Source organism: Mytilus californianus, unplaced genomic scaffold (genome assembly GCF_021869535.1).
Source record: "Mytilus californianus isolate M0D057914Y unplaced genomic scaffold, xbMytCali1.0.p SCAF_2, whole genome shotgun sequence".
In the NCBI taxonomy this organism is placed as follows: domain Eukaryota; kingdom Metazoa; phylum Mollusca; class Bivalvia; order Mytilida; family Mytilidae; genus Mytilus; species Mytilus californianus.
Window position 1 is genome coordinate 22,119,199 of NW_026262668.1, and position 24,056 is coordinate 22,143,254.

The 24,056-nt window shown below is 33.1% G+C and overlaps 1 protein-coding gene across 2 annotated transcripts in view; it reads left to right on the forward strand.

Annotated features, from left to right (window-relative positions):
* Positions 1-23,561, forward strand: part of LOC127729486 (uncharacterized) — a 44,163-nt gene extending 20,602 nt beyond the window's left edge. The window contains exons 6-10 of one of the 2 annotated variants that reach the window (XM_052237323.1): positions 10,737-10,883; positions 12,917-13,051; positions 17,737-17,910; positions 20,973-21,057; positions 23,338-23,561. In XM_052237323.1, the coding sequence (XP_052093283.1) occupies positions 10,737-10,883; positions 12,917-13,051; positions 17,737-17,910; positions 20,973-21,057; positions 23,338-23,479 (683 nt within the window). In that variant the 3' untranslated portion in view covers positions 23,480-23,561. The remainder of the gene's footprint in view (positions 1-10,736; positions 10,884-12,916; positions 13,052-17,736; positions 17,911-20,972; positions 21,058-23,337) is intronic. The other variant, XM_052237324.1, reaches the window with a different exon arrangement.
* The last annotated feature ends 495 nt before the right edge of the window (positions 23,562-24,056 follow it).

Here is a 24,056-nt window from a genome sequence, read left to right on the forward strand (position 1 = left end):
CTTTTTGCTTTAATGACAGCAAGTCTTATGGATAAGAATGTAAGCAAAAGTATTTTCTATGTGAACTACTTTGCACCTTTACTAGCCAACAAAGTTTTGTTTTCATATAAAGCAGAAATCACACGAAAGTTCTCAAAGATATAAAGCAAAAGCATCTTGCCAAGTTCAGTGTCAACTTTTACATCGATATCTGTTGATCTCCTGTCTATCAGTAATCCATTTGAAATCGTCGAGTGCTCTCATCTCATATATCACTGTGAACTTGACTATGAGGATATCGATGAAAGTAAAAGATTGGAGTCATAATCTGAAACTGACACAGATAGACGACTTGCAACTAGAATCTATAACGAAAGATTTCCGTATCAGTTAACTTTAGTAAAACATACACTCTGTCCCGAGGTATTTCGTTTACATATCTCTATTGACTTGTAAGTGCGTATATTTTCTTATTTGTTGGGCCTTCCTAACAGCTACATGATTTCAACGCAAAACAAAATTAAACGAGAAACACATTTCGCAGCGTTAGATTTTAAGACACCAGAAAAGTCGTCTGATCTGTAAATTCATCGATTGCCTTTTTCTCTAATATAGCATCGAATTACATCACGACTGTTGCATTTCAAAGCTAAAGACGATTACCATATATGCATTCCCGATCGCACTTTATTTTGAGTACATACAATTCTCAATTGTATATTCAATTTTTGTTGTTGCAACTCACATTTGCAACAACAAAAATTGAATATACAATTGAGAAAAATACCCTGGATGCTGAATTTTGTTTTTATTGACAAGTTGATGAATTAGTATTTCAACAAATAGACGTTTCTATGGGTTTGTTTTGGGACATCGGTAAACTACTGTCGCTTTTATTTACACCTATACTGGCCAACTTTGTATTGTATTCATATAAAGATTCTCCATAAACGCATCTTGACAAGGTAAGCTTCGCATTTTACATTGATGTATGGTGATTTCCGTCTATCAGTTATTCATCCATAATGCAACTAGTAATTACATCTCATTTATCTCTGAGAATAATTTGTTTAAGGATATCAATGAAAATAAAAAGTAAAATAACAAAAATACCGAACTCCAAGAGAAATTCAAAACGGAAAGTTCTTTATAAAATGGCAAAATCAAAAGCTGAAACACATCTAACGATGGAAAACAACTGTCATATTCCTGACTTGATACAGGCATTTCCTTATTAAGAAAATGGTGGATTATACCTGGTTTTATAGCTAGCTAAACCTCTCACTTGTATGACAGTCGCATAGAATTCAATTATATTGGCAACAATGTGTGAGCAAAACAAACAGATATAAAAGGTAAAAACGTCGACCTCATAATCGGAACTTACATTTGTGAAGAAAACAAAAATATACGATTTGAAACTAAAATCTATGACGAAAGATTCCAGTCTCCTTTGTCAAGGTACAATTCGTTGGTAGAATATACCCTCTGTAACGTGGTATGGCGTTTAAATATCTGTTTTACTATGTAACGAGCCTGTATTTATTCATTCTATGGGCGTTATAAACTGTGGTGTGCTTTCATTGCAAAAACTTTTTCAACAGGATTGGACGACTGATTTTAACACTAAAGGAGTTTTATTGTCACCATTACCTCTTTTCCGCGAATGTTACCTCCGAAAAGAGGTAATAGTCGTCAGTCCTGGTAAAAAAGTCTTTGCAACGAATGCATACCACAGTTTAGTCAGGAGTAGGGCAGTTGTTTTTCAATTGTTCCGTTGATTATTAGCGTTTGCTTTTGCAGTTTTAATGGACTTCTCCTTTTTGAATTTGCATTGGAGTTCAGTATTTTTGTCATATTTTTTCATATACTTGCCTGTGTTTTTATGAAGCATTTTTGTTTTAATGAACCATTTACATGTGATTTACCAAATGATATGAAATCAACGTTACACTTTCGGGCTATACTTATTTGTTTTTCTTTGTTCTAACTTTCAAGACTAAAATTGGTGGTGATACAGGTAAACTTGTTTTTTTAAAACGTTTTACAAAGACTAATCTGGTTTTTTTTTAATTTCATTAATCGTAAACTACTGTTGAATGTTGTTTGAGACGTCAAGCATATCTAAATGTACGACAAACGTGTACTTACCGTATTTCTGGGGAAGTTGTTTACATCTTTGCAAGTTAATTTGAAAATTTTAGAGAAAGTTAACTATTATTTGCTAATCGGATGTATGTCTGCATTTAACATGTTTAATATCTCGCGTTCCATATTGGAGGACTAGTTATCTTCCGACTATTCATCATGCCAGGCTAGTGAGTGAAGAAATCTCCATTTAAAAAACCCTACTAAATATAAAAACTGTGGTATGATTGCCAAAGCGACAACTATCATTATAAGACCAAAGGAGAAGGATGTAAACGCTAGTATGCGCATATCAATGTACATTGTATCTATTTCATTAAATTGTACGTAAAGACAGAACATTTGTTATCTATAAGTATTCGGTATGTTCTGATTGGCACCCATTCGTTACGATTAGATATCTTAATGAAAAAGTAAGTAACTGTTGCTTCATTACAAATGCATTTCTTGAGAGATAGTATGAGAAAAGGAAAATTTTATTTGTGTTCATTCATGTTTATATAACTGGTAAACGTAATAACTGAAGGAGAAAATAAAAGTTTGAAAATAAAAATTTGAATATTGTCTTGATATGGAATAAAAAAGTTAGAATATGAAATGCAGCAACCGAACCATTGATTATTTTAAATGAAATTCATATTTGTAATCATTTGACTGACAGAATACGTTATGGTGTCGAATATTGTCAAGATTAGTAGCTTCAGTTTTTGACCTTAAAATGTCGCATCAACAGATGTATTGATGGATCTAAAGTATGCCTGGCTTATTACCTGAAAGTATTTCTTTTTGCATATACCTAAGAAATATTAATATGTCTTAAAAATTCTCCGTTTAATTTATTCACTCAGCAGTTATCAATATAGCATCAACAACACATCAGGTAATGTCTAAGTATTTCTTGTCGCATTTATTTCCACAATTAATGCATCTTCAATGATGCTCAAGATCAAACTGTTTTAAAACCTAAACATAACAGAAATAATGTTGTAGTATGATGAATTGTATTGATTAAAAGCAAATATCAAACAATGTGTAGCTTTAATACGCGAGTGAACAATATCCATCACTTAAGCATGATATTATATATAAATATATAACCCTTTGCTATAAAGTATTTCGCACGTTAATTTCTTCCACATTTTTTCCGTTCTGGTGTTCTTTATGATGATACATCAAAAAGTGTAATTCTGACACAACAATTCTATATTTTGTTTTCAATTTAAGAATGCTACTTTTTATTTTTTTTCTGTTACATTGATATTTGTAAAATGTATTGACTCATAAGTGACTTTAGTTTTTGGTACAGTGGTATACTATTTAAAAAAAAATTAAAACATCTACGGTTATGTAGCTTAAGTTTGTAATTTTTTTCGTATCACACCATCCTTGACATCATATATATACGACATGCTATTAAACGTATTGAGCTATATATGCCCACCATTTGTAAGAATCTGAATATTGTATTGGATTAAATTTATTCTGCTGCAATTGGGGTTTAATGTAAAAACAAATTTAATTTTGTTCGATACTTCAGGTGTTGACATTTTACATAAGACTGGTAATTTAATTTTTCTAACAAGTTGGTGGGTAGTTCAGCTTCATTAAACAATTGATTTTTTTCTTCTTCAAAATTTAAAAGAATTTAAATTGTCTTAAGCTAAACACAATCCAACGGGTATCCTAGGTTTGGGCGTTTCGATTGCGATAAAACATGAAACCAACCAAGATGCACTGTTTTCAGGAAATAAAGAAAGCTTTTACATATTTTACTTGTGACATGGAACATTAGGATAAGCTACCCAAACAATAAAAGCTACCCAAAACAATATAAGACTCGAAATTATCTATTGACTGTTCACTTGCAACAATAGTTCCAACTAATATCAATACTTTTTGTCTTTTGCATACGTTGTAATGAGGTGATAAATATATATATTGATATAAATGGGAACTTAAAAGATTGAAAAACTGTACTGCATGTTATCTTATACAATTTATAAAAGCAGGTTATCTTAGAGTTAACGTTCGTTTATGATTGATGTAATCAAAATCTTCACTTGGCACATTTTTCGTCGATGAAAGTCAACGAACAACTCTGCATTTGAAGACCATATCTTCAGTGCCTGACCCAATATGCTTGCTTAAGTACGACACCTGACATGGGTTAATTCAAAGTCGCCGTAAAGTCTGCTTTCTACTCGGAAATTTTTATGTTCATTTACTTGACAGGTTATGACTGCTCAAAGTGTTTCTTCTGTTTAACTGGTCTATCAGAGTTAGGAGTACAAAGGATTGAAATCACAATAACTTTAGTTTTATGGTCACACCATAAAAAAATGGGTGATCGATACGATGTATCAGTGTCTCAACTCACTAGCGATACGTGTTCGTGGTCTTAGAACTTTAGATACCAGTAAAGTCGGCTGATATGTAATTTAATAGATTTTGTCCTAATCCCCTTTATGACTTTTTTTTTTAACTTGGTGTGAATTTGCATGACGGCAACGCATGCATTGCAGGAGATGCTTACCTTGTCGACGCCTGCGTTTTCGCATCTTTTGGGGTTCAGGCGATTCACTTAGTTGTAAGTGTTTGTTACTTTGATTTGTACCTTGCTGATCATTTTACGAGATTGTAACATCAGTAAACCACTGTCGCCTTAATTTAAGTTACGTGCGTCATGTTCTTCGATAAAAGTGTTCATTGTATACACCCACAGGCGACAATATTAAAACATAATTTTGCTTTTAGAAAATTACGTATAATTGTAGATTTCATGAGGACGCGAAGCGTCCGATATGAAATATAGATTATACGAAGAAAAATAAGATATAACATTGCAATTGCCTTCATTTATGAACTCTAATCGAGCTGTTTAAAGTAAAACCACTCAGGTGAGAAAAACAGCTCACCTGTGTACTATATAAACATGCGTGTCACTTCAATACTCGCTTTCATTTGCGAGACAGAACTTCTTAGTATAAGAATCCTGTTTATACTAGTCAACATACATGTCCCAAAAAAAAACAATAATAACCAACGAAAACTGTAAACTATGGATATTGAAAAATGTAATGTAATCATTCTGTTGCCAGTGCTGGTATACATTTCCTTTCGTTTTATATATGATTAATAAAAAGAATATTATTTCACCATTTAATTGGTCAACAAGATATTTATAATATAATATTTCAAATATTTCACAAATCTTGACTGATTCCAAAACTTAACATGTCTCTCTTTGAAATCTTTAAAATTGTCTGCTAACAAGAAATTAAACAGTGTTCACGGTATCTCAGGAATGAAACGATAAAGCTAAAGTTCAAAAGCAAGTCATCACATCATCACCTTTCTGGCTGTAAGGACTCCAAGGATGGTCGATCTGAAAGAATAAAGTTAAATGATAATAAGCCTGTTCTTCTTAATAAATATTATTTCAATTGTTATGTTTTCATTGCTTTAGAATTTTATCAACTTACTAATCAACATGATACTCATTAGACAAAAAACAAACATTTTAGGTCTTGATTTTTTGTTTGATTTTTTTTTCTTATGTATATATAAAGTTTGAATATAACCAGTCTCTTGTTCATTGCCTCTTTGCACTGACCCTAAGAAATATAATCTTTGGGTATTGTGTGGGAGGGAAATTGCAATGTTATATCTTAATCATTTTCTTCGTATAATCTTATTTCATATCGGACGCTTCGCGTCCTCATGAAATCTACAATTATACGTCAGAAAAATTCATAAGATATAACATTGCACGTTCAAAGCGTTAATCATAATTACTAACATACCTGAAGGTAAACTCAAAACTTTCCTGGAAAACTGATCACTATCCTCCAACGATGGTCTGAAATAGAATTTTTCAAAAGTTAAAGCATTGGACCAATCAGCTAATTTTAAAATCTCTGTTATAGAAACTCCTTGACATTTTGCCTTACTAGTTGATGACCCTCTAGTTTAATGAGCCTTAAACTTAGCTGTATCAATACCAGCTAACTTTATAATATCTTTTATCCAATTAGCTACAGTATTAGATGATGCTCCTTTTTGTGGTTTAACTAAAGTTCTAAGTAATGGATTTGGCTTAGACTTATCCTTCAATCTAAAATCTGCAGAACGATTTAAATAAGCAAGCAAGCAATCAACCACACATAATTTAGAATTGTCCTCAAATTTAGGATAAAATATTTCTTTTGAATTACAGTCAGATTGAGTTTTTTATATACCTGGGAGCTGAAACTTAGCCCCTTCATTGTTTATTTGCATAAATCGTATATCAAGTCTAGCAATTTCAGAAGATCTTTTCGGATCAGCTATTGCTAAAAGAATTGCTAATCTTTTGGTTAATGTTTTAAGGTCCAAATCTGAGTTAACAGACTGAGAAATGAGAAACCTCAAAACAATATCAATATCCCACATTTCTTGATATTTCGGTGAAGGTGGATTTTCCCGTAAAATGCCCCTCATTAATTTTTTTACTAATTGTGTCTGTCCCACTGGTTGACCATCAATATGAGGAAGAATAGAGGATAAAGCAGACCTATGAACATTAATTGTTCTGTACTGAAACCCCTTTTGGAACATCCATGCTAAAAAATCTTAAACAGCAGTTAGAGGTGCTGAAAAGGGATCAACTTCCCGTTCCACACACCAGTTAACCCACTTATTCCAGGCCGAGTTGTAAGATTTCTGAGTTCCCTTCCCCCAGGAGCTGAGCAAAAGTTTTTTAACCTCCTCTGATATTGACAGTGTTTGATATGGTCTCCTGAGACAAGCCACCCGACTAGTTGAAGTGATTTGTTTTGAATCATTGGGTGAGGTTCTCCTTGATGAGACTGTAGTAGACGTGGAAATGTTGGCAACAGAATTGGGTGTTGAATTGACATTTCCAGTAATATTGCGTACCATGGCTGTGCCATCCAAGCAGGAGTTACCAGAACTACAGTTGTTTTCTCTGCTTTGATTTTCTTCAGACATTGAGCTATCATGCAGAAAGGGGGGAAGGCATAATCTTTGAAACTTGTCCAAGGATGCGGGAGAGCATTGAACGCTAATGCTCCTGGATCGGGAAGCCAGCTTATGTATGTTTGAAGTTGATTGTTGGACCGATCTGCAAAAAGATCTATGTTGCAGACCATTGTCTGCCTCATTAAAGAATTGAAAACCTATGAATGAAGTTTCCAATTGCTGGAGTCTAAATGATGTCTGGACTCCCAATCTGCAATCAGATTCTCTCAAACTAGGATGAAATCTGCTTTTAGCACTATGTTTTTCTGGAGATACCATGTCCAAAGCTCTAGGGCGAGTTTGTTGCAAACTTTGGACACAGTCCCCCCGATTTTGTTGATATAAGTCATTGCTGTTATGTTGTCTGTCTGTATCAACACCTGTAAATTGTGTCTGTCTTTTAAAAAAGATTTGACTGCATGAGTTACTGCTATTAACTCCAGGGCGTTTATATGGAAATGTGTTTCTGATTGTAACCAAGGACCCTCTATGAATACTTTGTTCATTACTGCTCCCCATTCCAAATTGCTTGCATCTGTTTGGATTATTACAGATGGTTGGATAGAAATTAGAGACCTTCAATTCCAATGAATTAACTGGTGTATCCACCATTCTAATTCGTTTTGCGCTTTTTGAGACAGGACCAGTTCGGAATTGTAACTGAAAGTCTGATTCAGCTCTTGATTTTTTTCTTCCTGTAAATGTCTGTAATGAAGTGGAGCTGTAAAATTGCTTGAATTGAAGCCGTCAGATTCCCTATTAATTCTGATAGTTTTTTTTACTGTTATTTTTTCTAAATCTTTTACTTCCTTACACAATTTTTGTATTTTTTGTATTTTTGGGGTTGGAAGAGATGGACTCACATCTATCGAGTTCACTAGGAATCCAAGAAAAAGCATTTGTTGAGATGGGACAAAAACTGATTTCTTTCTGTTTATTAGAAATCCTAAACTTTTGAGAAGCTTTAATATTAGTTGTGCTTCTAACTGACATTTCACTTTTGATTGGTTCATTATTAAGATATCGTCCAAGTAAACCGCTAGACGAATACCTAGTCGTCTTAGAAAACTTGCTTGGACTTTCATCAATTTTGTGAATACTAGTAGGGCGACTGAAATTCCAAAGGGAAGTACCTGAAATTGAAAGGTCTTTCCCTGCCATTGGAACTGGAGATATTTTTGATGTTGTTTTAACACTGGGACGGTCAAATACGCGTCCGTCAGATCTATTTTGATCATCCACTCTGGTTTTTGGATTAAATCTGTTACTGAATGAATCCCTTCCATTTTGAAATGATTGTAAACCAAATAATTGTTCAATTGTTTTAAATTTATTACAGGGCGGTGTCCTCCCCCTTTTTTCTTGACCAAGAAAATACTCCTGACTTTGGGATATCTGACTTATTGCTTTTTTGTCTAACAAAGATACAATTTCTTGATTTATCAATGCCGTTTTCTCTTTGTCGAAGAAGAGTTTGGAACACTGAATTTGTTTTGGCGGTATTTGACAGAATTCTAGTTTTAGACCCTGAACTGTTTCTTAGACCCAAGGATCTGATGTCAAACAATTCCAGTTCTGGACAAACAATTTTGTTCTCCCCCCAACAGGTAAGTGAGCAAAACGGTCTGTTGTCACAGGTAGAAAACTTAATTCTTGAACATTTACCTGCTGTATGCCTAATTCTTTGTATTGAATCCCTTCCTTGGGATACCTGGTGTGGATCTTGACTGACATCTGCCTCTGCCCCTGCCTCGGCACCCAAACTGCTGGTTCTGGTTGTTTGGGGACTCGAGCCGAAAATACTGGTTATTGCCACGGCCACCATTTCCATGACCACCACCACTTAAGTTACGATTACCAAATCTAGATTTATTTTTAGAACGACGTACCGTCTGAAGTAAACTAAACAATTCCCTGTTGTCCTTGCTTTCTTCAGTGAGCAACTTCCTGAATTTGCAGCCAAATTGTACATGAGAACTTTTTAACAGAGCTTTTTTGCCATCATTATCAGCTAATAAACCTAAACATTCTGGTAATACTCTACCAAGCATAGACCTACGACGATCAGATAAAATACACGTAGTGAGCATTTTCAATCAAAATTAATGCTCTCTGAACAATATCAATGACATCTACTGGGTTTAAACCATGATCACGTCTCTTAGCTTTCTCTGCTTCTGTTCATAAAATTGCTAAGGGACCAGAAGCATCTAATTTTCTGTTTTCAGAGTTAATTATAGAACGTTCTTTCTTAGCATTAAGGGGTTGATTGAACTTTTTACGAAATAGTTTTTTCATATATCTATCCAATTCTTTAGAAGCGAGACTCTTACTTGTCGGAATGTTACAGTTCTTTGTGACCTATAACCTCACATTCTTTGTAATGCCCTGGTTGGCATTTTTTCAATGTACTTAGTAATTTTAGCCGGTATCTTGATACCCTTCTTCAAAATATCAGACGGATCAAAACGTTTATCGTCATCTGAACTTTCCCCACTATCCGAGAAGGAATTCTCGGTCTCCTGTTCAGATTCATCACCAGAATCTGCATTCTCTTCCACATGTTTTCTCTTACCGGAAGAAGATGATTCTACTGGATAACTTTTATCCGGCAACCAGTTACGTGTGGTTCTCTCGTCACTTTCACAATCCAACCCTGTCGCCCCATCGTCGGATTGTGCACAAGTTTTGCCCTTAATGGCACTTACTTTGCCTTTATTGGCACTTTTTTGCCCTTATTGGCACCTTTTTTGCCCTTATTGGCATTTTGTTGGTCTTTGTTTGCACTTGAATTGCCCATATTAGTATTGCCCTTATCGGCACTAGAAACATCGCCTTCATTGGCATGTTCAATGTCACTAAGGTCACTAAACTGACCATCGTCACACAAGTCAACTTCATCTTGAGATTGAATATCAGACACGAAGTCTAAATCTTCCATCAAACCTCGGGAAGGAGTATGTTTCCCTCTAGAACTGGGAGAGTTAAATTGAGTTTGAGCCATAATTGTTTTCGACATTTATTCTTACCAAACATCTCGACTGCGAGCTTAAATTGAAAGCGAGTATTAAAGTGACACGCATGTTTATATAGTACACAGGTGAGCTGTTTTTCTCACCTGAGTGGTTTTACTTTAAACAGCTCGATTAGAGTTCATAAATGAAGGCAATTGCAATGTTACATCTTATGAGTTTTTCTGACGTATAATCAATGGTTACATTCTTGACGAAGATAATCCAATAAAATGGATTCGGACACAGCAAATTTATAGAGTTTTATTTTCATATATATTTTTTGTATACATTCTGAGTTCAATGTTTTAATTTTCACAAAACACGTTTGGAAAAGAAATTAATCCTGCAATTTCGATAATACAAAAGAGGCCGAAGATATTTAATGAACATTAAAAAATCATCGAAGAGAAACTGACAGCACCATGACTTCAAAAAACGAAAAACGATGAAAAAAAATAAACAATAGTCTACGAAACACTGCTTCGAAAATATAAGACTGACCAACAACAAACATCAAAAGTAATTCTCAAACATCAATTAAAACAAACCTTGATCTTACTATTTATGTTATTTCAGAACGGAATGAAATGTCATGGTATGACGCACAGAAATTTTGTATGAACATTTCTTCAAGGTTGATAAATAAATGGGAATTTTCCTCTGCAACACAGAAGCAATATTGGTTACAAAGGTTACATTATAATTATTTTGACATAAACACACGTAAGTTGCTTGATTGTAAATGACAACATGTTGAACGAGAATTGAAATATAAAAATTGTCTGTATTAGCATGAAAATACGATTATTATTCTAGGAAAATTTGCTGTCATAAAATTTCGAAAATACCTTGTCTGAGTTTGGCTTTACTTTTGATCCTGTGTTGTTTATCAGCTTTTCGACGTTTTTGTTTGGGTTTTGACTTTAAAATATTTTGGCCTTGAGCATCCCTGAAGAAACATTATTGTCGAAATGGGCATTAGACGCAATACAATTGTCGCCATTAATGTTATATCTGAATAAGCAAAATCAACTTTGAACTAATATTTTCTTATTAGATCTGTAAAATCATTTACTCAGGAAGAAGTACTTCGGTCTTATTGAAATTATCAAATGGAGTTTTATGTTTTCAGATTATGAAAAACGTCTTATTACTGAATTTAGACTACAACTGCCTTAGAACTGTAAATGTATTCCTTCGGTTTAATATTCATAATCAATTAACATTATTGGCTTCCCAAACATGAAGCTTAAAACGTTCGCAAAGCTGAAATTTTTCTCTGGCATACACCTTTATAAATGATTATGTGGATTGTAGTCTTTTGGTATATAGGTTTTCATATTGGTTTTCAAATTAAAATTTTCTATTTTTCCTATTTAAAAAATATAACAAAAGACCGAACTCCAAACTAAATTAAAAAGGAGAGGCCCATAAAAAAAACCCCAACAAAATCAAACGTTATCAGCCAACGGAACAAGCGAAAAACAACTGTCATTTTCCTGACTTGGTACAATCATCTTCAAAAGAAAATGTTTGGGTTAAACTTGGTTTTATAACTTTTTTATTAAGCTATACAACCGATTCCGTCAGCCTCAAAGATGCGTTATAACAACTACTATATCGATCCCCCTGCTTTTGGAAGTTTCATCAAGCCCAGTAATTAGCACTTCTGTGTTGACATGAATTATTATTGATATGGTAATAACTACACAATAATTGTTTACAAAACGTTAAATTTTTCGAAACAATAAGGATGTTTTTACCCTAGGAATAGCTTACAATAGCTGTATTTGGTAAAACCTTTCGGAATTTTGGGTCCTCAATGGTCTTCATCTTCGTACGTAATTTGGCCTTTTTGAGTTCTTTGATTCGAGCTTCCATAATGAGTCTTTTGTAGACGAAACGCGCGTCTGGCGTACAGAGTTTTAGTTCTCGTATCTATGATTATTTAAAAATGTGTTGAAAATTAAAATCAGTTATACACGGCCTAAATAATGAGTTAAAATGAACATGCGTTATCAAAACCTACTTCAAATATAGAAGACATTGCGATTCCACGCTGGATCAAACAATTGTTTACACGTTGGGTGGTTATATGCATTGTTTGTAATGCGAAACATATCAGATGTCACTTTTGCCGCAGGAACGTTTACTCTACCACAGCACCTGATTTCACCCCTGTTTTTTTGGTTGGGTTGGCGTTGTCCAATATTTCTGTTCTTTTGCAGTGTATTATGGAATGTTTTTAGTCCGGTTACAATTACAATACATTTAGAGATGGACATACATTTGAGGCAATTTATAATCGTCTGAACCGTTTCTACTTGGTATCAAATCTACGAAAAATCATTTAATCTTAATATACAAAATATTGAATGCAACAAATGCATATCAATATAGGTTAAATATGAGATAGTTCCCTAAAGAACAACTGCCGTAAGACATAACTTAAGACACGCGATTTATGTCATATTTATGAGACAGACAGGTCAATATTTTCATATAACATCACATTAAATTCCTCGTTCAGCTTCGTTGAGAGGGTAAGTGTATATTCTTCAATAAATGCATCTTCCTCCAAAAAATCCACATTCAGTCAAAATGTCAAAATAGGTATTAGAACACAATAGGTAAATTGATATATCAGACATCGAAAATATGCTATTAGTTAGTTTAGAACGTCCACATGAAATGGTATCTTGAATTCTTCTTTAAAAGATTTGAGAACTTAGTTCATTGAATGTTTATTATTGTAGCATTACCATTATTCCCAACAAGATGTGCAGCTTTGATCCGACAGAGAAAGGTGTATTCAATCGAACTTTTTAACTGTTCTATGGAGTTGTATACGCTTTGTCGAACCAAACATGCCCCAACAGATACATGGCCAGGTAAACATTTTATCTTTCGTTTTTCACCGGCTTTGATTGCTTAGCTTTAAGACAATTTCAAATACAGTTATTTGTGATGATCGGATGTTCAATGCAGTGGCCAGCAAGGGAGGGTTGAGTTATGCTTTTTAAAAAGTTTATCTTCTTTATCTGATTGAGTTATGCAAGTATGCAAATGTTCAGTAGATTTCATCACCATCAGTAGAGCATTGTATTTAACATTGGAGATGAAAATAACTCTTTAAACATTTCGTGAAACCAAGCACTTTTCTGGATTTGCCTTGATCAAGAACGCTCAAACCTGAATTTATGAAAGCCAGGGATATAACAATACGTTCACATGTTAGAAGCCTTATCCAACTTCAATTAGCCTGGACTGAACTTTTTTTTTATGTTACAGTAGCCATTCATTTACTTAGATAAATTGCCACAGAAAGGTTACAATCATTAAAAATGTTGATCACTATAACTTTAAAAGAAAATTACAGAAAAGGCAAAATTCATTCAAAAGCATATTTAACATATTCGTTGCTCGTCAAGCAGTGACAGATATTTTGTCAGAATTTCTTTACGGGATAATATATTATTTTAATTATCGGTTGCTCATCAAGAGTGCATTGCATTTGGCTTCTATAATCCGACAAATGATAGTTTTTTCAAGACTTTTCACCTAATAACAGTTATTCAAATTCATATGAACCGGATTTCTGGTGATTAAAATGTTCAAGAAAATGTTAAATCAATTTATGCATATATTCTAAACTATGTCCGCCAATTATGATTCATTGGGTGAGTGCTGATAAAAACAATGGCTGCTAATTAACTTTCGGGTTTTGAGGCTATAGTTAACGATCGGGACCTTGATAAACAGAAAGGTAGCAAGTGAAAGAACTATTTCATTTTGATGATAGAGTGACTCTTAAATCTTTCACGCATTCCTAATGGTTGATGTAAATTTGTCTTAACAGTTGATAAATCATATGGTGTATTAAATAATTTTCTGCAAAGTTTCAGTACCTCTATATCCTTGGCTTTTAAATATTTACCATGAAGGTAAAGCGCTTTGGACGCATACAAAACATAAAATGTTCTTTTCATTTTCATTAGGGCGCATCACATAATCATATTATTTTTATTTTCAAAGTCTTGGTCGATACCGCTGCTATCATGGTCTCAGTCATTAGCCTTTATGTATTAAAATAATTTGTAAAATTTCGTTTAATAAATTTCCAGTTGATTACAAAAAATAAAAAATAAATGTCCCAACTCAAATCTTATATCATTTGGATTTATCTATTGATTTTTGTATCGATCTCTGTTTGTGATAAAGCTCCTCTATCATGTCGAGTAATCAAGTATGTACACATTCTTTGCTTTCAAATGTTTAGTATTGAGCGTTATTACTAAATATTAATCGAGAAACGCGTTATGGACGCAACGATTGTTTCATATAGCCTATTCATGGCTTCTTCTCGCAGGTGACATGCACAGCAGTAGATAATGTTACTGGCGACACGCTCAGTCTGGTTCCATTTGGATATTATCCGATTCCATATATTGTTTATCTCGATTACTAGTAGTTCAATTTAAGTCGTAACGGTCATTTGATCTTTACATCATCTGAAAAGTATTGACAATGAATTATTTAGTCATGTACAGTCTTTCAGTCTATTTTTCCGACGCATATACACTGTGGTAAATTCCGAACTGTTCAGACAGTTCACTTGCTTCAAATTCAGCAATGTTCAGTAGCTTTTCAGACAGTATAATTTTGATGTGTTTAGGTAAATAACAACTGATGAACAGTCTGAACATATCATGACAAAATCTTAATTGACTGCAAGCGAATTGTCTGAACAGAACTGAATTTACCGCAGTAAATTAGTCGAAAAAATGAAAGACTTGATAACGTATTGCTCAGTCTTCAAAGAGCTGTTTAGAGCAAAATGACTGTTCAGTATTGATTTTGTTTTATCAAAGAATATGTTCTTAATAAATTTACGAAATCGGAACATCGGTTACCTACCGTTAATTCCACGTTTAAACAATATACAATCTCAAAAAGTGCAATCGCAAAAATAGAAAAAAAAAACAGTCTCAAAAGCTTAAAAGCAAAAATAAAGCAAAAGAGTCTATATACAAATTAAGGATTTAAAAACTTGTTTAACTATGACTTGAATATAGGTGCTATTCTTTCCCTATACCTATTGTTCAACCAGATTGTAAAATTGACAATACAATCGAGACATTTAAATTGAACAGTTGGTATTTCAAGAGTTGGTGAATGAATAATCTCTCATGCAAGATAGATATAATAAGATGTGGTATGGGTGCCAATGAGACAACTCTCCATCCAAATCACAATTTGTAAAAGTAAACCATTATAGGTCAAAGTACGGTCTTTAACACGGAGCCTTGGCTCACACCGAACAGCAAGCTATAAAGGGCCCCAAACATAACTAGTGTAAAACCATTGAAACGAGTCTACATTGATGATGTCCAATCACTTTACTTGTGCAATTGTCAGTGTTCTGATGCAGTGTTACTGAGATAGATGTTTCAAAACTTACTCAAGTGGTATAAGGGCTTCAGGTTTTATGTTCTTTAATTAACACTAGTATTGCATGGATACATTTTAAATAAGTAAGGATGACTGATGTAAGAATATCTTCACAAGATGAAAACTTATGCCATATCAAATATATTTCTAGTTTTAAAAATTTTCGTTTTAAAATTATAATTTGTTTTTGATTTGATTTCATTATGTGGTTCATTAGGTTTCCTTACACAAGTCATGGAAATACAATTATATTTGCAGTCTTTTGAATTTAAATAATGTATTCCTCGAAGCATTCTTTGCCAAAGAAACACTGCATTGAAAATGAAAAAGAGAGATTTTTATTAATTTGTAATTTCATATTTTTAGGAGTGAGCAAACCTGAAGTAGAATGTACAAATGTTTCATTTTATTGCAGTCTATTGAATTTTACGTCTGCATTTGTTTTGTTTGTCTTGACTGCATTTTGTTATTGTTTTCATAGCCAAATACTATGAATGCCTGGATTTCTTTTACATTGTTGAAAAGATCTTTTGTCTCTAAAATTTTTCTCTAGTGGGAGATAACTCAAAAACTTTTTTCTTTGACCGATGTGGAAATAATAATTATTCAATAATTTTCCAGGATAAACAAATGTGTTAACATACCAGAACAAACGTGTGCATTCCTTCATTTAGTTTTTTGTTCAAAACCTACTAGCATGAACCTAGTACAGAGTGCCCATGCACTTGTGAAATATCAGAATAATAGTCAAATGTATGAATGAACTGTTTTATCTTTTTTTTGTTTACATATTTATTTGAAATCTCATTCCAGTATTCTTCTTCCGATATATTTGACATCATTAAATGTTTTCCTAATTTTATGAATTATTCCAAAAAAAAGTACTAAGTCTTATATGTTTCACTATATCACTAGATTTTACTAAATCAACAGTATTCACCATCTATTTCATTTTCCATGATATATATTTCCCAAAATAAACAGGTGCAACGTCTTATTATATTTAAACCCAGTTTGTTATATGATTATTTCCAATATCGCATTCAAAGGCATATCTCCTTCATGCATTCCATTTTTAATTTTTTGTTGCCATCTAATATAAATTAAAATCTCTTGAGTGAAACAGTATCTTTGTGTACAAACGTCCTAATAGATTTCAAAAGAAAAACACTGCACAGTATAATCCAAAATTTATCATTTTAAATTTTCATGTCACATAAACATTTGAATGAATTGTTTCCTCCTTGATGCATTAAATTCTTTTACACAATAATTTCAACAGATTTCAAACACTGTCAATAGTTCTCCAAAACGAAAATGGTGCAGAGATATATGCAAAATATGAAATATCAAACTGAATTTTATCAAATAAAAACTGAAACTGAAACCAACTGAATAGCTATTTAGTGTTTCGCTGACAACTAGACAATACAACACATAAGGGTTAAAATGTAAAGGTTTGTGTGTTATTTAAAAACACTTGTCATGTCCACACATGTAAACATGCAGTTATAAAAATCTTTCACTGAATTTCTTGGTCAAAGTTAGATTAATTATCTCTATAAAGGAATTAAAACAATGGAAAAGCAGATTTTTTTTGTTCCTTCCAATTTTATGATGGAATAACCCTAGACGAAGAAAAACGTCAGGAAAAAAAGCATGCTGTTGGATCAGGTGAAACAAATAAACAGAACAGGTACCATAAAAGGTAGACTTAACTCTCACAATAACAAAAATTAATGAATACAACTTTATAAATTACCTGCTCCAAAACGCGTTTCCAGATTTACCTTCATCAGGAACGCCCAAAGCCGAATGTTAGACAATTTAAATGTCTCAATTGTGTTGTCAATTTTACAATCTGGTGGAACAATATTTTTTGCTAAGGGACAGCACCTAAAATCAAGTCACAGTAAACTCTTCGAAAATTATTTTTCTCATTTAAACGCTTTTTTGATTCTGTAGAAATTTAAAATGGTCCCCTCTTTATAACATCTGTCTTAATAGCATGGTAAAAATCAAAAGGACAATACCTTCTGGGAATAACTGCATTTTTGCAACGATACGAAATCATAACTAAAAGTACTAAATTTTAAATATCTTTCACATCTTTATTTTCAAATAGGAATTTTAATACCACCAGCAAAAAATAGTTCGACAAAGATGACAACTACCAAATTATCTCCAGCCTCACCAGGAGTTACGTATCAGATATCAACTATTTTTTCCACAGATGTTAAAATTCCGAAAACAACAGCCAATGATAGTGTTACCATGGCTACATTGATCCCTGACACCGGTAAATGATAAAATTAATTTAATCCGGAAAAAATAGCTTTCATGCTTAAATTCGAAGGAAATGATATGCTATACCATATATCCATTCAAATCGTTGTTTTTATATTCACAGACATTTCAACATTCAATCCTGCGGTAGGTTTAGAGTTATTGGGTCTTTTCACTTTTCCATGGAAAGACCTTTTGATTTTGTTCTGATTATTTTTTGTTTGTTTCCGCCAGTGTAAATTCTTGCGAGAATTATTTTTTTTCGCTAGATGTCGCATATATATTGGGTATACTATAATGAAGGGTTTATATTGTTTTGAAACTGACACTGTTAAACCAAACAATTTTACTTGTAAGAGTTATCTCCCCAAATACTGAATTGTGATTTTTTTTTTGGCTAATTATCACTTCTCCTCAGAAACCGATTAAGATATCGACACAATGTCTTTAATAAATTGTTTATTGGAACATGTTATAACATATATATTTTGATTAAAGGGGTGCGTTTACTTTACGACAAAAGAGATGATTTCAGCTTCCTAATTGTGAACTTTCAATTTCTATGTAGCAACATTCCATCAGCGCCTGCATACGGAGTATATATCTCCCAGTTGATACGATATTCCAGGGCTTGTACTTCCTATCATGATTTCTTTGATAGAGGGTTGCTGCTCGCAAGGAAGCTATTAAACCAAGAGTTCCAAGTGATGAAGTTGAAATCATCCCTTCGTTAATTTTACGGACGCCATCACGAGTTGGTTGACCGTTATGGAATACTCATTTCACAGATGATAGCGGATATGTTCAAAATGTCCTAACTACAAACCCGTTCCTCTGTACCCGAATGTGACCTACCAACTAGATTTATTACCGGGTATGTACTAACACGAGCAACACTACGGGTGCCACATGTGGAGCAGGATCTACTTACCTTTCCGAAGAACCTGAGATCACCCCCAGTTTTAGTGGGTTCGTGATGCTCAGTCTTTAATTTTCTATGTTGTGTTTTGTGTACTATTGTTTGTCTGTTTATCTTTTTCTTTTTTGCCATGGCGTAGTCAGTTTATTTTCGACTTATGAGTTTGAATGTCCCTTTGGTATCTTTCGCCTCTTTCTCTTGCCAATTAATTAGAGTTTTCTACCCTCTAATGTTTAAAATTGTCTGTATTGTGATATTACTCAAAACTATATATTGATGTCCTTGCTTTTTGACCTCAAGGTCAAAGGTAAATTTGGTTTGCTAGAATTCGATCTTTGCTATTAATTCATATCTATACATGAAAAACCATGGGGTCTTTTGCATTTGGTTGGTAGACATATGAACTTAAAAAAGTCAGCAGAAAATGACGTATTATTAACCGGATATAGCCATTATCTTCACTGATTTCATTAAAAAGTACCTACAACTATATATTTTTGCAATCAGTGTGAAATAATCTATTATTTGACATCGGGATGACTTTAATTTTACCGGAAGTGACTTTTTATCCCCCTAATTTATACGGAATGTGCCTTAAATATTGTACATTTCGAAACGCAATGTGATATAAGCTATCTTATAACACTAGACATATTTTTTTTTATCCAAATTTTTATGTTTTAGGATGGAAAGACCTGAAATTGTTCACTGAACAATTGGTTTTTAATTTCATTTTGCATTCGTTTCTTAGCTATTGTATTCGTCTCTTAGCTATTGTAATGTCAGCCTTTTTTGGATGATAGTTTTTAATTGCTTCTGGGTATTTGCCTTTTTTGACGTGTTAGCTTTTCCTTGTTCTTTAGATATTTCGTTTTGCTTGGCACGTTGTTGAGAGTTTAGATAGAATTTTTCAATACTAACATGCTAAGATTGGTATTTTATCCAAGTATTCTGGAGAGTACAGGAAGAAATGTTTTGAAGACAAAAGTGAAAGACATCAAAAGACTGTTGAGTCCGTGTGTTATTAGGACATTAAGAAAACTTTCGATTTGAAGTTTAATAGTGAAACAAGCAGTACTAAGTAATTCCAAATATTTTTTTTAAAACTTGACGCACATCAAATACGACTATTTGGTACAGCATACCAGTATCAAAACCAATTATAATCTAGTCAAACAGGAACCAGCAATGTACAGGAAACTAGATACATCTTATGTTAATGTATTTGATGCTAAGCAACTCTTTACTTGACAGCTGTATTTTTAGAAAAATTGAAAATACCATAATATATGCAGGCAGTGTTGCCACGATGTCACAGAAGCAAGGGATCGAATCCCGCGGAGGGAAGAACAAAAATGTGCTAACGCAAATTTGAAGATCTATCATTGTTGGGCTAAATTTGAGACGACTTATATATATATTATGGTGTTAGCCCTGTAAAACCACATGTTAATCAATGGGGATGTCTGTCATAAAGTTGTCACATGTTAAGACGTGTATAATAGAACTAAAATTTGATGTGGCGGTATGGAAAGTAACATTATCCTCTTTTCCGACAGACAAAATAGCTGCTCTGAAAGGTACACCATCTACTTGCCACTATACATCATGTACTGTGTCACAGCACTAGATAAAGCCGACGAGGAAAGGCATTACTCGGCCAGCAAAAGCTATATTTTTATATAGCCTAGGTGGTCGAGCGGTCTAGGGCGCTAGAACACGGTGCAGGCGGTGTTGCCACAATGTCATAGAAGCAAGGGTTCGAATCCCGCTGAAGAAAGAACAACAATTTGCTAAATTTGAGACAAATTATATATATATATATATATATATATTATGGTGTAAGCCCTGTATAACCACGTGTAATCCAATGGAGAATTTCTGCCAATAAGTTGTCAGATATTTAAACGTGTATGCCTATATATATATATATATATAGATATATAACAAGAGATACAGTATAATTATTCACAAAATAAGATTTTTGTAAGAGTTACCCCCCGTGCTGGTCGGGTTCGCGTTGCTCAATATATTAGTTTTCTTTGAAGCTTTTGTGCAAGAGATTATACATAAAATTGTTTAAAGTTATAATATGGTCTTTAGACATACCTTTTTATGAAAGTTAATAACTATACTTGACATTTTTACTTTTTCAGTAAGCGTTTCGATAATTATCCCAGTAGTTGTGGCGGCAGTCATTATTATTCTCGCAATAATTGTAGGAGTGATAATTTGTGTCAGGTTAGTTCTATATTAATTATTATTCTCTCAATAATGGGAAAAGTGATATTTTATAAGAGGTTAGTTCTGACAGTAATTAGCATTCTGCCAACAATAGGAAGAAAGATCTTGTAAAAGAGGTTAGTTCTGAAATTAATTAGTATTCTAAAAATAATTGGTAGATTGGTTTTAAGTATTGTACAAATATGTAATTTTTACAGTATTGATAATTCTTACAATAATTGCATCAGTAATATTTTATAGCATACAATTTTTATTCTCATATTTATTTGGGGTAAAATAATTTATAAAAGCTTACTTTAAACAGTAAGAAGTATCTTTTTAATAATTTGCTAATTGCAACTTTTTTTCTGAGGCTTTTTGCTTTCTCACGAAGATTTGAGGAATGATAGTTTATTATAGGTAAGTATTAACAGCTACGTGCTTTCTGACAACAATAAAAGCAGGTAAGATTTATAAGAGGTTCGTTCTAACAGTAACTTGATTACTGACAATAATTAAAGATGGGTATCTGATAAATATAGATTTCACCACTGCAACAAGTGTGTTACGATATTTCTCCACTCGAGACAGTTAAATTTTCTTATTTAAAGTGCGAGGCTTGCCGAGCTTTTTAAATAAGTAAAATTTAACTTTCGAGAGTGGGGAAAAATCGTAATACACGAGTTATAGTGATGGAATCTGTTTCTCTAATGATTAGTATCCTTCCTTTTCAAAGATTTGCATGGTCGCTTTTTTTTATGACGACACAATAGAAAATTCAGAAGAAACCAAGAACATTTGACGTCATAATTAAATGTCGACCAATCATTTGTCGAGAACAAACATTTCACTAGTGAGGAGAAATATTTTTCTCAAACCGATCAAGAAATGTGAAAATAGCACAAAAATTAGAGAAGATGTTATTATTATTCCTAATATAATTTGAGAAGTGATATTTGGATAGGGGCGGTAGTTATTCTGTCAATAATTGGTGGAGTGGTGTCTTTTAGAGGTACACAACAAGAATTAGCATTCTACCAATAATTGATGAGATATATTTTGTAAGAGGTAATAAGTTTTTTGTAAATAGTTAGCAGGGTGAAATTTCATCTGAGGTATCACCTGGTAAATGATAAGAAGTGACATTCAATACGAGGTTTTGTCTTACACGTCATACCCTGTCGAAGATTCCAGTCTCATTACTCTTGAAGTCCATGCTATTGTCCAAGTTTGATATTTCGTAACTTGATTTTTTACGTCCGAATGAGAACTTTGGTTAACGAATTTTGCCTTAATTGTCAGTAATAAGTACTTTGATAGTTACGGGATGATTGGTATCTTTTGAGTTATTAGCTAAAACGAGAATTGGTACTCTGACCAATACACGAAGCAGTAATTTTTTTTTATTAGAGGCGTATTCTAACCGAAATAAGCATTCATAAAATAATTGAAGTAATATTATATAAGACGTAAAGTTTACTAGTAATATGTTTTTTTATTAAAAAGAATGAATATACCTCTAAATGTAATGTATTTAATACAAAGGAAACTCATAACCTCGGTCTTTACAAAGATAAGACACATCTTATTAATGATGAATACCACCAATATACAAATAAGAAAATTTCGCATGATTGCCAATGACACAACTCTCCACCAGGGACTAAATGAATTTAACAACCGTGGATCACCATATAGCCTTCAATAATGAGGAAAATTTAATCCGAGTAGTAGGCTATAAAAGGCCACAAAATAACAAATGTAATACTGCAATAATTCAAACGAGAAAACCTCTGGCATGATTTATGTACAAAATAATACACGAAAAACAAATATGACATACGGCACCTGACAAAAGACAGACACATTCAGAATATGGCGGGTTTAAACATATTTGCTGGGGTGCCAAACCCTCTCCTAACCTGGGGCAGTGGTGTAACAGTACAACACAAGAACGAACCATACATATCAGATGAAAAGGTCTTAATTCATCAGATCGATACAAAGCGCAAAAAACTAACAAAAACACAAAAGACACAAGGTACAGATCTGAGAGAACTCGCAATTAATGAAAGCTAGTTCAAAGACACTTATTTGTAAATGCAATAACAATAACGCAAATGACAAAAAAAACCAAATAAAACCACTGAAAATGATGAAGAAGTCATTTTGTTCCTGTTACAGTGCCAAACAATAATATTGATTATGCAAATATCATGATTCATTTTCTCATGTCTGTCTAAGTAAATTTTAATAAAAGTTTCTGGTAAGTCTGAAAATGTTCTGCATTTGTTTCAGAAGACGCCGAAATGCAGGAAACGCTCCATTTCAGTCTCCAGAAAGGGAACACACTACATTAATAAATGTTCAAAGGTCAGGCCAAAGTAGTCCTAATACTGACACAGGTGGTGAAAGTGTTGAACTTCAAAGTCATAATTGAAAATCATACAATTGAAGAAAAATTGAAATTGTTTTGTTATACCGTGCGGCAAAGTGTGCGAATGAAAGAAGACGTTATTGTTTCGCTTCATTCATTGTAGCTTTTTAAATCCATTGTCCCCATGGTTTTTATACAATAGTAGCAAATATTGTTTTTTTTCAGTAGTTGTGATGTTTACTTCAAAGTACAATACGGTAAACAATATATCCGGTGGTTGGACAGTTGACTTCCATGCTTCTGCGTATTCTTTCTCCAAGATTAATCTAGCAAATTGAAAATTTTTAACAGACATTGACATAGAAAATTCTGAATCTAATACCCCTCACCCGACTACAAACCAGTTATTAGGGTACATTATCCTTTCGTCTAAATAATATGCAAACAACGTTTTGTTTATTCCAACTACCTCTTAGTTATAAGGCAAGCATTATTAAGGATGGAAAAGCAAATGACACATTTAAAATAAATCAAACAGCACGTTTTTGCAGCTTGTGAATCGTCATGTAAAATAGTACTCTGACATTCTAATAACGTTTATCGTTCTTAAATCTGAACAAACACTAATATTTTTTACTGC